This window comes from Miscanthus floridulus, chromosome 4 (assembly GCF_019320115.1).
Source record: "Miscanthus floridulus cultivar M001 chromosome 4, ASM1932011v1, whole genome shotgun sequence".
NCBI classification, from domain to species: Eukaryota; Viridiplantae; Streptophyta; class Magnoliopsida; order Poales; family Poaceae; genus Miscanthus; species Miscanthus floridulus.
Window position 1 is genome coordinate 28,278,551 of NC_089583.1, and position 12,291 is coordinate 28,290,841.

At 39.5% G+C, this 12,291-nt stretch overlaps 1 protein-coding gene across 1 annotated transcript; it reads left to right on the top strand.

Annotated features, from left to right (window-relative positions):
* The first annotated feature begins 3,858 nt into the window (after positions 1-3,858).
* LOC136551224 (aminopeptidase P2-like) lies at positions 3,859-11,899 on the top strand. The gene is made up of 13 exons (XM_066542799.1): positions 3,859-4,244; positions 6,032-6,157; positions 6,240-6,359; positions 7,068-7,343; positions 7,809-7,981; positions 8,529-8,807; positions 9,361-9,512; positions 10,018-10,208; positions 10,310-10,418; positions 10,535-10,689; positions 10,762-10,854; positions 11,152-11,232; positions 11,505-11,899. The coding sequence occupies exons 1-13, from the start codon at positions 3,921-3,923 to the stop codon at positions 11,574-11,576; spliced, it is 2,151 nt and encodes a 716-aa protein (XP_066398896.1). The 5' UTR covers positions 3,859-3,920; the 3' UTR covers positions 11,577-11,899.
* Positions 11,900-12,291: the final 392 nt, after the last annotated feature.

A 12,291-nucleotide genomic window follows, 5' to 3' on the forward strand; every position in this document is an offset into this window, starting at 1 on the left:
TTAATTAGTATAAAACCTCAACTCGAGTGTCATTTTCTAGTGGTGCTAAGAAGAGAGAGAGAGAGAGTGTGTAACACCCTAAAATTTGTACTTTTGAAAAATAGGATTAAAATGATTTATTTATGAATTTTGTGCTCATGAAATATAGGAAAAAGAATATTTTTTGTTATATTAAAACTCATCATAGGGTGTAGCAACATACATGCCGGTGCATTTGATCTATTTGGTTGAGTGATTTTGATTAAAATTCAAAATGGTTTAAATTGTATTTTGAAAAGAATTCGAAAATGGCTTTGAAATGTATAGAAAAGGAAAAAAAGAAAAACCCTTTCCCTCTCCTCTCCCTCCTTTTGGGCTAGCCGGCCTGGCCTTCTTCTCCTCGGCTCTTCCCCACATGGCCAGCTCTGTCCCGTCCTAGTTCTCCGCCTCCTCACTCTCTCGGCCCATTCCGGCAGCGCAGCCTAGCTTTGCCCGCTCGGCAGACAGCACACCTGCACCCTCACCGCTGACGCTGATAGCTTGGCCCTACCTGTCGGCGCCATCCTCTACCTCCGGCTCTTCTCCGACCTGGACTCGACAGTGGCCATGTCCGCCTCCGCTACGTGCCCTCCCAATAGCGTGCTCTCTACACCACAAGGACCCATAAATACCGACCCCTATCCCTTGCCTCCCTCGCCTAACCCTATCTCGCACCACCTCGCCCTGAGCTTGCCTAGTGCCATCGCCTAGATCTCGCCACGTGGAGCTCGACGCCGTCGAGTCACCTCCATAGCTTCACCGCCGCTCTGAGCCTCTACCAAGCTATGCGTGGTGGTAAGGAACCCTCTGAAGCTGTCTTCCCCTTGCTACCATGCACACGATCTCACCAGAGTTCCCAAGCCGCAAGATAGCACGTGCCGCCGTCACCATCCATCCCCTTCTTCAACCAATACCCCCATCGAGTTCGCAAGCTCGAGATCTATCTCCCTGTGTATTCCGTTGAAGCAATCGAGGCCTGTAGGCCCTTAACCAGTTACGCTGGCTATGGAACCGCCATCGAGGTCACTGTTTTGGCCGGCGATACCCCTCTCCCCCTTCTCTGTCTAATCAGAGCCATCCAAGTCAGATCCAACGACCGACAGAGCCCGATACCCCTTTGCCGGCTTCTTTTACAAAAGAGACCCTGAACTTTTAAGATTTGAACCCGCCGTCCCTGGTTTCTTTCAAAAGGAACCCTGCCTTTTCTTTAAATAGTGCCCGCAGTCCTCGGCCAGATTTAAAAATCAGATTTTATTTATTTTAATTCGAGAATCAAGTTCCATCTATTTACAAAATTGTCACTATTTTCAGTAGGCCATATCTTCTCTGTTTTAGCTCCGATTTAACCCGTTCAACTTGCGTTAGGTTCGTAATTCCATAATCTACATGTTCATACTACTGTTAGGTTTGTTTTCAACTTTTAAAATTCGAGGATAGATTTAATCTATTATTTTATTAAAGAAAATCTTGTTTAGTTCATAACTTTTCCGCTATAGCTCCGATTAGCGTGCTTTTCGTGTCTGTGTGTTCGTAGCGACGTGTAGAACATCTTTAAAAACTTTTTACTAGAACATCTTTAAAACCTTTTTACTTGTTGGTTCATATGTTGATGTACTATTCTAATTTAGTTCTATTATTTGCTTTGTGTATGATTGCATGGGTGCTTGTGCGGTGCTTTATAATCATGTCCAGTCGGTGAGCTTTGTGTTGGTGATATAAAAGAAGTTGGTGATCCAAAAGAAGTCCTTTGGAGGTTACAATTCAATAGAAGAGGGATTTGAGTTTAAAGCAAGTATAGCACGGGATCATCCTTAATGTCCGATTCACCTTAATATCATTTTAATCATATGCATGTGTCTACCTTGGCAACCATAGTAATTTTCCTAGCTATTTTATATCCTGGATTCCTTGTCACCTATTGCATTGGGTAGTATTATGCTAGTGCTCAAACTAAAGACATATCTTGTAACTTGACTAATGGATTATGCAACAAACACTAAAAGATGCTTTTTAGCAACATGAAACAAGGGGGCTAGAGCATTGGGCTATTTTATGGTGCTCTAGATTCTTATCCCTAAGGACTTATCTGTAAGCGAACATCCAGGACTTACAGTACAACTGTGAGGGCTACATGGCTCTGGCTTTAGCTCAGTATGATAACCTTTTCTAGCTTGTTAGTGGTTACCTTTATGGCGCAAGAGGGGCTCCGACAGGTATGATCTCGGCTTGCCAAGAGGGTGTACTTTGGTTTCTTGGTATTTTATTAGTCACTCCTTGGAGGGGGGTTCATGCTTATTGATGGGAAAACCTAGCGACCCTAACTTGTTAGACAAACCTTTGAAAGGCTTCATAGTGAACCCTACCGACCTTCCTAGGTTGTGGGTCAAGAGGCTGATCATCTCAGGCGAAAGGGTAAATCATGACTCACAGTGAAAGTATATAACCTCTACAGAGTGTAAAACTAGTATATCAGCCGTGCTCACGGTCACGAGCGGCCTTGGACCCTTACGGAATAGATAATCATTGATGGCTAATGATGATGAACACTAATAATACTGATGATAAAGATGCTCATTAATGGTTAATTGTTTATGCTATTCATTATTCATGTTTACCTGATCATGTGTTTATATGGACTTGTGAATAAACTTGTTGCCACCCAATTGCTAAAAGATGACTCATTAAAAGCTAATTGCAGTAAACCAGTGTTAGCCTTTTGAGCCTCATGAACCCCATGTTATATTTGTTGAGTACGACATGTACTTACGCTTGCTTTACTTTTTCAATACTTTGGAAAAATCTTAGATGGGTACCAAATTGTTAGAGTTTGGAGGAATTAGGCTTGTGATCAACCAGTCAGTTGTCCCTGTAGAATTAGAGTCTTCACCTGAAGATCGGAGTTGTCTTTCCGCTGTTTGCTATCTAAGGTTATATCCTTTATCCTAAGTATGTTATATATTGAGCATTGTCTTTCGATATTACCCTTATTTGTAGCTATATGTGAGATTTGACTTCCCGGGCTCACATATGATGTGTATCTGATTTTATTCTTAAAACTAGGTGCTACAGAGAGACAGAGAGAAATAAGATGTGTGCAATATACTGAAGCAAAACTTGGGTTCTATATTAAAACATGCTGCGAAGTTGACCATTGTTGCCAACAAAAGAGACCAGACAAGAAGAGATGACTAGTGGGTTGGTGAGAGAAATTAAAGAGCATTGTTTATTTTATTAATTAGATTGGTGGGTCCAGTTTGGTGTTGTTCATGTTAAAGTGAAAAGGTTAGATTAAAAATCCTAACTGATCTATGAATCCAAAAACACAAAAACACAAATGTTATAGAAGAAAATACAAAAGCGAGAGCGACATCGAGACACGATGTGTATAAGGATCTATTTGGTTTCTCACCTAGAAACCATGCCCAGTCCAGGCATCGCTCACATGCTATGGTGCCATTAAAATTGGTGCTATATGCATGATTAGTACTCTGTGCACTACAACAATCAAATAAGGTAGGACGAGACTAGTTGGTGGGCTAGCTACGTGTGCTAATAGGAGGGGGCATCATAGTCCATACCTCCATACGAACACTACCCATTCATGAGCAATCGGCCTTTCGGTGCCTGATTGGTCACTATTTTTATAATTTATTTTACAATTTTAACAACATCAACTTTTGTAATTTTTAATAGAAAATAATATTATTTCGAGAAAATGTTCTTCGAAGTTGTTTTTTGAGACGCATGTTCCTCGAAGTCAAACAGATATTTTTCGCATCGAGAGAGCGCGTTGAGGCCCAGCCCGGAAGCTAGACGCTTGTGGGCCGGTTCTGCCTTATCTCCCTTCCCTCACACCTCCTCGTCCTCCCCAGTCCCCACGCATTTCTCTCGGCTGCTCGCTCATGGCGATCGAAGCCGCGCGCCTCTCCCCGTCCCTCGCCGCCGCCGCCTTCCTCGCCCGCCGGCCCCCTCCCGCCCTCTCGCCCTTCTCCCTTCGCCGCCGGTTTCCCCTCCTCCGCGTCCTCGCCAGCTCATCGGGCGGGGACGGACGCGTCGTCGCCCTCTCCTCGTCTGAGCTCCGCAAGCGCCGGGGCCTCTCCTCCTCCGGGGCTGCGGCGGACTCCGCGTCTGACGGGGATGAGAAGCTCCGTTCGCTTCGTCGACTCTTCGCGCGGCCCGACGTTTCCATTGACGCTTACATCGTCCCCTCACAGGACGCCCACCAGGTCGGGCCGCCCTCTCCCTAGTCCCACCTTATATATGATTAATTTGATTTTGATATACCCAGATGAACAAAACTAATGGATAATTACTCATCATATTAGTGTAATTGTGGAAAAATGATTGAATTTAGGCACTACATGCATGGCAATCCCCACTTCTTGTAGAGAATTACTGCATTGTGTGTGACAAACGTGTTGCAATATGTCTCACTCTTAGCCCTGTCTTCTGAAGATGTACTTTGTGTAGCCCCGGGAGACTTACTGGATAACAACTTTTGCTCTTCTGATGTTTGCGATCATTACTGCCTTGTGGAGTTTTGGGAAACTTGTAATGTTCCAAAGGGATGATAGGATAAGGAGAGGGGTTCGTGGGGCGTGGGACACAGAGGGCCAGAGGGGTGGGCATAAGGAAAGAGGCAGGGGCGGAGCTAGGATTTGAGCATAGGGGGCCGCCATTTAAGCTGACAATAATCATACATGATGAAATGTATGTAAGACAATAGGATAGATAATATCTAAATAAAAGTTTATTTTACGATATACATAAAAGCTAAAAACTTTGGTGACTATTACAAAGAAAAAGTGAACAAAATTTAATTAGCACTAGGTCTCTAACTTCAGAAAATATCGCGGTAATAATAGAAACAAAGGAAACAAGAAAGAGAACATAAAGGCTAGTCCTAAATAATATAGATGCAGTTGGAGATACATGAAGAGAGAACAAACAAGCAAAACACTAACTATATTTGTTAACTAGCTATTGAATTGTATCGTATAGGAAAAACAAAAGAAATAAAAAAGACAATAGAAAGACTAATCCTAGATTATTAGAAAAAATAAACGATTAAAGTACTAATTACCATTATTACCTTGCTAATTGAATGATTAACTAGCTAATTATGGAAGGAGCACTGTGGAGGCACCGGCATGTTGGGGGGTGCCAGGCCCCCCTCAGCCCCTCCCTCCCTCCGCCACTGGACAGAGGGGTGGGCATAGGGAAGGAGAGAGGCGGTCATGAGCAGGTTGGTGAAAAAGGGGCTGTTGAGGCCAGGGCCCTTCGGAGTTGCTTGTCTGCTGTGATGTGTGGGAGTGATGTGGCAAATCTGAGATTGGCCTGACTGAGATTATAGATAGGTGTTATGGTTGCGAAGTATTTGTACAGTATGGGCAACTATCAGGATTACTTTTAATTTAAAATAAATATACTCTGATACTTCTCTGTAGTTTCCAACTGTGGTGGATGTACATGACGATACTGATGCACCCATTCTCTGAAGTACCTGCAAAACATAGTGGATTATTGACAAATCAGTAGAAGCACACAATAGTTGGTACATTTGATATATAATTTCTAGCAAGGTGTGCTCTGAATCATCTAATTATGTCATGATGTACTTTCATAAAAAAGCAGCATCTGCTTGACAGTGCAGCAGACAATCGTCTCATGTATAATTCACAAACACTTGCAAATAAAATTTGACACATCCATTCCGAAGCCAGAGCATCAATGTCCACTGCTAGTGAAGTCATGAAGCATATATGGTTTCTTTATTCCGCTTTTAAACTCGCTTTGAGTTTAGCTAGAGGTTTAGAAAATCATGATACCTATGCTCAGTGTGAGTTTGTGACTGCATATGATACAGAGTTTTCCCATCTGTGGTGAACTGTTGTCCTAATAATGGTGCCCAATGCAAATGATGTAGAAAATTTTTAATGCATTACTTATTGAAGTGACAAAATTGAATTAAATATAATCTCCACTTACATGATTTTATTCACAACTGTTCCAGAGCGAATTCATTGCAGAATGCTTCACGAGGCGCGCCTATCTGACTGGGTTCACTGGCAGTGCTGGTACAGCTGTGGTCACAAAAAACAAGGCTGCCCTCTGGACTGATGGCCGTTATTTTCTTCAGGTACTCTCACTTGCTGCAAAATTTAATATCTTTCCACATTTATTTCAGTCATTGATTCATGATCAATTGTTCTGCTTGCTAGGCAGAGAAGGAATTGGGCCATCACTGGACACTCATGCGCAGTGGGAATCATGGCATTCCAACTACTAGTGAGTGGTTGAATGATGTTTTACCATCTGGTTGCCGAGTTGGTATTGATCCGGTGAGTTTTTCTTTAATATGTTATTCAAGAATTTATATATTTAATACTGGGTAGTGGGTTCAGTGATGCATTGCTTATACACTTTATTTGATGCCCATATTAAGTGTGTAGTTTGGGGTTTAAGTTCTTTCTTGGTGATGTCACCACACCACAACGTGATTTGTGAATGTCACAACTCACAAACAACGCTGCAATTAGGTGATAGTGATTAGCATAAATTTTATAAGACATGACGAGAACTGCAGTACATTCCCTTGGATCTGCTCCATCACAAACTGTCTACATTGAAATTCTTTATCTTATCTGCTTATTCCATTGAAATTTTAGGCATCATGATTCCATTACTTTTATTAGATTTTTGGATCTATTAAAATATAATTATCTTTTCAAGAAATAACAATAATAAATAAGCCATCGATTAATTATTATTGATAAAGAAATCATGTAGATTTTTTTTTCAGGTAGAGATCTTGTTGCTTTTTACTCTATAGAATCTTACATTTTTTATCTAGAAGCTTGTTATATGTATGTTCCTCTTGGAAATGGTGTGATGATGGCAAATCAATCAAGAGTTATATTTTTTTTGTGATTTCAGTTTTTCACTTTTATTTTGTGTTTCCTTTTATTTAATATGTTCCTTTTCTGGAGATGTATGTTTATTGTATGCTCAGTCTAATCTGGTTTCCTTCATTTTTTCGAAGGATGCAGTTTCTTTTCTCATTTGATGCTGCTGAAGAACTGAAGGATTCAATCGCCAATAAGAATCATGAGTTAGTTTTGGTTCAGGGCATGAACCTAGTTGATGAGATATGGGGAGATGCAAGGCCAAATCCCCCAAAAGAACCAACTAGGGTGCATGACATCAAATATGCTGGTATTGATGTACCATCAAAGTTGTCCTTCATTAGGTCACAACTTGCTGAAAATGGGTGTGATGCTGTGGTAATTTCAATGCTTGATGAAGTTGCTTGGTTGTTGAACATGGTAAATTCTTGGTTCTTTTACAATTTGTTTGATTGATATGTTTCTTATGAGTATTGTGGAATTGCTGTTGAAAACCATGCTGTGCTTTTCATTTTTTTTGTTCAATTTGTAAATCCATTTTGGTGTATTTGGGTCATACATGTGAACAATCCCTCAATCTCCACATGCTTTCAGTCAAAAGCATCATATATTTAAATGTTCTTAGCAAATATTACTGTCTTAGTTTTATTATTTCTTTTGTTCATAGCTGGTTTTTATAGTTAACATTTGCTGAGTTTCCAGTGAAATGTTCTACTTGGGAGTTTGTTTTCTTTTGTTGATTATTATGCTATAATAACTGTTGAAAAGAATTTATCGTTCTTAATCAACTGCCATGCCTGAACTCAAAGCTCGAGTAGCGACTGCAAAGAAAGCATAGCAGCATTGTTCATGAATCTGATAGGTTCGTCTCACATTTAAATGCAGAGAGGAAGTGATGTCCCACATTCACCAGTATTTTATAGCTACCTCATTGTGGAGGTTAGCACTGCTACACTATTTGTAGATAGCAGCAAAGTTTCTAAAGATGTTCTGGAGCACCTTGAGCAAACTGGTGTAAAACTTAAGCCATATGAAGCAATTATTTCTGAAGTAGAAAGGTAAATCTTGCAAAAGCATTAATCTTTACAAAATTTGTCTTGATTCAAATATCTTTTGTGTTTCATTGTTGATGTAGTCCTTTGTTTCTATAGCAAGACAATCATCATGGTAAAAACAAAATATATTGATTTAATAGTCCCATTGAGCTCATGGTTCTTCCATCATAAATTTAGTGAATTAGATTTCTTCTGGCCTCATCTGTACAAATGGTTCCCTGCCCTGGAGGTGCTGGAGTTTCTGTTCTTTTCTTGTAAATATATTTTTGGTAAATAAATTGTGGGTCCAGGTTTACTAGTGAACTTTTCAGATCTATCTATCGACGTTAATATGTGTGTTGTTCCATATGTATGTTTCTTTTTAATAAAATGATGTGCAGCCCTCCTGTGTATTTGAGGAAAAAGAATCAGATCTTGAAACAATTCAATAGGGAAAACATAATTTTTGTAATGGTGCTGCCGATTAAAACAGATTTCTTTACTTCAAAATTCAAAACTAACAGTCAATAATAATGTTGCTGCCGACTAAAACATTGATTGCTTTGTCAAGACTGGCAGAGAAAGGTGCAAAGCTCTGGTTGGATTCTTCAAGTGTGAATGCAGCCATAATTACTGCATTTAAATCAAGTTGCGACAGACGCTTGAAAAGGAAAGGAAAAGCAGGGAAAAAAGTTGGAGAGAATGAAGCATCTTCAGACGACCCAATAACTGGAGATCCTGGTGTGCAGAATTTAGTCATAAGTGCTGTATACAATGTTTCACCAGTTGCACTTGCCAAGTCAGTTAAAAATGATGCAGAAATTGAGGGAATGAAGAATTCACACCTAAGGTATTGTATTGAAGGGCTTTTGAACCAGTGTTCTTTTCTCTTCTGAAAATTGCCTGAATAAATTTCAATTTTTTTTTAATTTCATGAAGCTCTTCCAAGGAAAAGGTATGTAGGCCCCTATGGCAGCCCAGCAGGAATTTTACTACTAAATTAGTAAATTTTCTCTCGGTAATGAAACATATTGCATTAGCTATTAGACTGTTGGGAAAAACGGCAAAGTTTCGACATATCTTGATCTATTGATGAACGGGAACTAGTCTGTATGTGATCTATTGGAATAATTACTGGTGGTTCTTGTCATTCTATTTACTGTATAGACTCTGCTTTTATTTGTGCATGGAAAACATTATTTTGTTATCATTTTGTGACTTTTGGAGTTGAAGTGTTCTTCAGCCGTGTGGATATTGTTTCAAATAATATCTCTGGTCACGTCCCTGTATCCAGCGTTACTTATCATGACTTATGTCCACATTTTCGTGTTGTATTACTGCTTCCTTTACTTTCATTCAACTTGACAGCTATATTTCTTTGCTGGCGCATGGCACATTTGTAGAGATGCTGCGGCTTTAGCAGAATTCTGGTGCTGGCTAGAGGAGGAAATCTGTAAAAGTGTGCCCCTTACAGAGGTACAAATTGCTGAAAAGCTTCTTGAGTTTCGTCAAAAGCAAGATGGATTTATAGAGACAAGCTTCGACACTATAAGTGGTATAATTTGTTTGTTTTGTACTTTAAGAAAATACTATTAAAATCACATAGAAACTTTTTAGTTGGCTAATATCTTATGTTTTCATATATCAGTATAATGATAATTCTTTGTATTATATTCAGTACTTTTGGACTCAATGTCTGGAGATATGCCCTTCAGACTATATTTTTCGTATCTTGAGCCACTTTATGACAGGATAGATGGTCCTGGTTAGCTAGGATGTAATATCCTGTTTTCTTTAACGTTTTTTTTTTGTTGCCTATTTTGTAAATTTTTATCTGTATGAAGGCAATGGTAGTTTGAGGACTTTATCAAAATCATTGTATTTTTGTAATTTGTGTTAATGTTAATGTTTTATTATGATGCATAATTAGCTATGTTTTTAGGCTGAACGAGGGGATGAAAGCAGACATTTCATAGATTACATAACTGCAATTCTTCCCAAATTATGATGTGTACACTGTAGAGCTCTTGACTTCTAACTGAGTCAATTTTCTCACACAGGTTATGGTGCAAATGGTGCTATAATACACTACAGACCAACCCCAGAGAGCTGCAGCTCTGTTGGAAGTGATAATCTGTTTTTGTTAGATAGTGGTGCTCAATACATTGATGGAACAACTGACATAACAAGAACAGTGCATTTTGGTGAGCCTTCCCCAAGGCAAAAGGAATGCTTTACCAGAGTTTTGCAGGTAATCAATTTGGTTATGATTTTGGGCATACATTTTAGTAACATTTAGTTTTGCAGCAACTTATATTCCTGCCTGATGGAAACCATAAAATCTTGTGACAGGGCCACATAGCTCTAGATCAAGCAGTGTTCCCCGAGAGAACTCCAGGCTTTGTGCTAGATGTTCTGGCACGGTCATCTCTGTGGAAAATTGGACTGGATTATAGACATGGTAGTACCTTTTTTAACTACATAAAATAATTTGCTCTAAAGAGAAGGATTGGTTTGTCTTCCATTGAAGATATAATGTGCAATGTAAGTTCATTGTCAAGTTTGTTCTTGATCCAGGCACAGGCCATGGAGTTGGAGCTGCACTAAATGTCCACGAGGGCCCTCAGAGCATTAGCTATCGATATGGAAATTTGACAGCCTTACAGAAGGGCATGATTGTCAGCAACGAACCTGGTTATTATGAAGACAATTCATTTGGCATTCGTATCGAGGTAGATTTTTCCACTGTACTAAGAGTTGCAATTAGCCATTTTTGTTTCTAATTTTTTCATTGAATGCTGCAGAATTTACTTCTGGTAAAGGAGCTTAATCTGGCAAATTCGTTTGGTGGAATTTCATACCTTGGTTTTGAGAAACTAACTTTTGTTCCGATTCAGGTACATACGAATGTAATATTATCTTATTGATATGTTTCAATGGATGACACTTTGCACTAGTCACATATATCCAATTGATGTACTGCTAGATTGTTTCTGTTTGAGTAATCAGTAAATGCGACTAGGGTGTAAGGTTTCAGTATTATATATGAAGGATAGGTATCTTCTGCCCTTTTGTGGTGCTTACTATGTGACCATATGTTTGAGAAAGCCCCCTGCTGGTATCTCATTATTGTTTGTACTAAACACATAATTCATGAAGTACTGATTATTTCATCATTTTTTTTGCATCTTTAGAGCAAGCTTATTGAGTCATCCTTGCTGTCACCTTCGGAGATCAATTGGGTCAATGATTACCACGAAGAAGTCTGGGAAAAGGTGAGCTTCTACATCGTTGGCCTTGAGGCACTGGTTTATTTATACACCAAAGATGACGCTGAGGGCATGGTTATTTTGCTTGACGAAACAATGGCTCCCTTCTTTATGTTTTTATGGGATCTTTCTGGTTTACAGTTTGTCAGTCATCATAAATTTTCTATGAATGTGTTTATGCTTTGTGATCATCATAATATTGCCTTCCTAGTTCCTCCAGTAAGTTATCTCATCTTACTGAAATCAGTGGCCTCCTAAAGTTTCCACAATGTTTGCAGGTTTCCCCTTTGTTGAGTGGCCATTCTCTCGACTGGTTATGGAAGAACACTCGACCTCTTTTAGATGTATAACTCCTTAATACTCCATCGCACAGCATGGCTTGACCGCATAAGTGAAAGAAATGAACAGAAATTTCTGGCTGGAACTTCTCTAGAAGATCTGATGGCCTTTAATGGAATGCAACTATATGGCAGTAAACAGAGGAAAGGCAATAGATGCGTAGCTGGCCATATATATGGCCAGGGGTCAGGGAATGATAGGTTGAGGCTGGTTTATTTGACATCCAGCCAATTTGGTGCAACACTTAAAAAAGGGATGACATGCAAATTTTTTCTATTTATTTATTATTACACTATACACAACATCGCCAATTGTTTGACGAACTTATTATTAATTGCATTTTAGTACTTTTTTTTTTACAAAAGCATCTTTTTAGAATGATGAAGCCATTTGAGACCATATTGCCCCTGAGAGCGCGTTTGGTAGAGCTTCAGCTATGATGAAAACAGCTTTAGCTATGGCTTTTGTGGTGAAGCTAATTTGAAAAAACCTTTTGGTAAAACTACTTCATCTCACTCTTAAAAAGAGTGAAATGTCCATAGCGCCTCTCTCTTTTTTTTCTCTTTCTAATTTCTCTTTTTTTTTTCTATTCTCTTTCGGAAACGCTCAGCCACGGGTGTCCGTCCTGTCCGACGCGGCTCCCAGTCCTCTGCAGCGACTCGCCGCTAAAAAAAATTCCCCATTTTGCTCATCGGTCTGTCGCGGCATCGCTGAGCATTTCTAGTC

Bases quoted from the DNA above. Each gene is read 5' to 3' on its own strand.
- LOC136551224 (XM_066542799.1), top strand. From the start codon at position 3,921: ATGGCGATCGAAGCCGCGCGCCTCTCCCCGTCCCTCGCCGCCGCCGCC. The intron at 4,245-6,031 runs GTCGGGCCGCCC...CAACTGTTCCAG, and splicing joins CCTCACAGGACGCCCACCAG to AGCGAATTCATTGCAGAATG. The intron at 9,513-10,017 runs GTATAATTTGTT...TTTCTCACACAG, and splicing joins AAGCTTCGACACTATAAGTG to GTTATGGTGCAAATGGTGCT.